We start from the raw sequence: 1,993 nt of genomic DNA, 5'->3' as shown, positions 1-1,993 counted from the left end.
ACATGGCTTTGTGTATATCGTATATATATACATATATATTATTCATACCTTCGGTGTATAGGACGCAAGCAGATTTTGACATCAAATTTTTGGGGGTAAAAAAATGCGTCTTATACACCGAAAAATACGGTAAGTGTGAGCACTTGAAACGTGACCAGAATTTTCTTTTTCGTTTTTATCATCAGAATGAACAATAACAATTTCGTTTTTAAGCTTTACATAAAGAGTATCATCCATATATGTAAACTAAAGTCATCGACTGATAAACGTTCATGAAAAGGGCTATTATACTTAGTTCGTTTAACGATCATGTCATACTTTCCAAGCAGAGTAAATTGCGCTCTTGTTGGATCTTAAAGTATTCTTGTAATGAGTAGAGCACTCAACGATATGGTATTTTTTTATATTTGTACGAACTATAAGAAATCTCGATATTCTTTTTTTTGCTGAAAAATGGTTGAAACAATAACAACTAATGAGCGAAACACTTGAGATTTGGTGACTTTTGGAACCATAACTGGAAAGTATTCATTTTACACATACTTTATCACCCGACTCTGATGGAACTTGAATAAACTTTAAACGAGCTGTTTGACCTTTATGTGGTTTTGAGTTCCTTTGCGTTATTATTAGTTGTTTTTAAATAAAACACAATATAATATGAAAAATTACAATAACTTATTAAAAGAATTTCTTTAAAGAATCATTGAGCAATCATTTCTTCCCTTTTTGGTAACATAGGAATTTTCACATTTTTTTTTTTTGTTTCTCTGATTCTATGCAGTTTCAGTTCTAGCATAAGCACACAGTCCCTATGTGGCTAGTGTTGCCCTGTTACCGTAAACCACGTGGTATAACAAAGTAGTCCTTTCTTTGTTAGACCACTTATAATAGTTGGGTTGGTTAATTGAAAATACTTTAGGTTATTGGAGCAGCAGATATCGGTATGTTAGATCTCAGGTGGGCCTGAGCATGAGTTCTCAGGCGAATCTGAAGAATAGCTCTCTGGTGAGTTTGATGTCTCACTCCTAATAACTTACTTCAAAACTAGTCATTTTGAGTTGACTAACGAAAATGGATTTGTTGCCATAACTTAAATTTTAGCCATGAGAGCATGATCTGAAGTTTATTATTATTTATAAAGTATTTACTATCATATGCAAATTATTATTTATAGTTAATTATTATTCGTTAATATACTACGTTTTACTAATCTCTACATACACCTAGCTGTCGGTTTATCTGCTGTATTGATCATATAGTGGGTAGGTTTTAAGAACTATTGATATTCATCATTCACTGCTCTATGACATTCCATGGACAACATCATTTTGGTCACTCATGAAAGCAGAAAAAGCAAAATAATATTATTTTAGGCATATTTAAAATTTAAACCGAGGTCTAAACACTTAGGACTAAAATACTTAATTTAAAACAAGTGAAATTTGTATATTTATTTAGACTTTAATTGCAAGATAGAAATAAATAAATAGGAAACGATAATAAATAGAATAAATAATGCATTCAAAACAGAGAAATAAACACTAAAACAGCTGTATGCACAGACATTTAAGTTCAGTTTGCACTCCTACCGTCCAAAAACCCTTGCTTTTTCTTGCTTCATCTAATTGTAGCCCTAAAAAAGAATATTGTTAACCACTGAAGCCTGATAGTGGTTGTCGGTATTGATTGTGACAAGTTTGTAGCTTTGAATGCAATGCACGATTTACCAGAACAAAGTTACCATCGTTTCTATGTGAGACGTCAATGAGTCGCCAAAGTTGGGGGTATATGTCGTCTACTTGAAAATTGGTGATCTTTGCCACTTGTGAGTTTAGAATAAATGACAACTTTTAAACGAAGCTATTTATATCCGTCTTCTACATGAAGAACTGCCACATAAGCTTGCGGGTGCATATTATTACGTCTCTAGTCGTTTATTAATTTCCCATAAAAATTCTTCCCGAGGAACTTCAGCGATACAAGTCCTTTC

At 32.4% G+C, this 1,993-nt stretch overlaps 1 protein-coding gene across 4 annotated transcripts in view; it reads left to right on the top strand.

Moving 5' to 3' along the window:
- The window catches only part of LOC106462516 (septin-2-like), a 146,714-nt gene that overhangs the window by 40,965 nt on the left and 103,756 nt on the right, over nucleotides 1–1,993 (top strand). The window contains exon 1 of one of the 4 annotated variants that reach the window (XM_022389805.1): nucleotides 949–1,008. The exons of the other annotated variants lie outside the window; for them this stretch is intronic. Coding sequence (XP_022245513.1) covers nucleotides 973–1,008 — 36 coding nt within the window. The 5' untranslated portion in view covers nucleotides 949–972. Of the gene's footprint in view, nucleotides 1–948; nucleotides 1,009–1,993 lie in introns of those variants that run through there. 4 annotated transcript variants of the gene reach the window in all.

Source organism: Limulus polyphemus, unplaced genomic scaffold (genome assembly GCF_000517525.1).
Source record: "Limulus polyphemus unplaced genomic scaffold, Limulus_polyphemus-2.1.2 Scaffold1189, whole genome shotgun sequence".
NCBI classification, from domain to species: Eukaryota; Metazoa; Arthropoda; class Merostomata; order Xiphosura; family Limulidae; genus Limulus; species Limulus polyphemus.
This window is presented reverse-complemented; position numbering and strand designations above follow the sequence as displayed.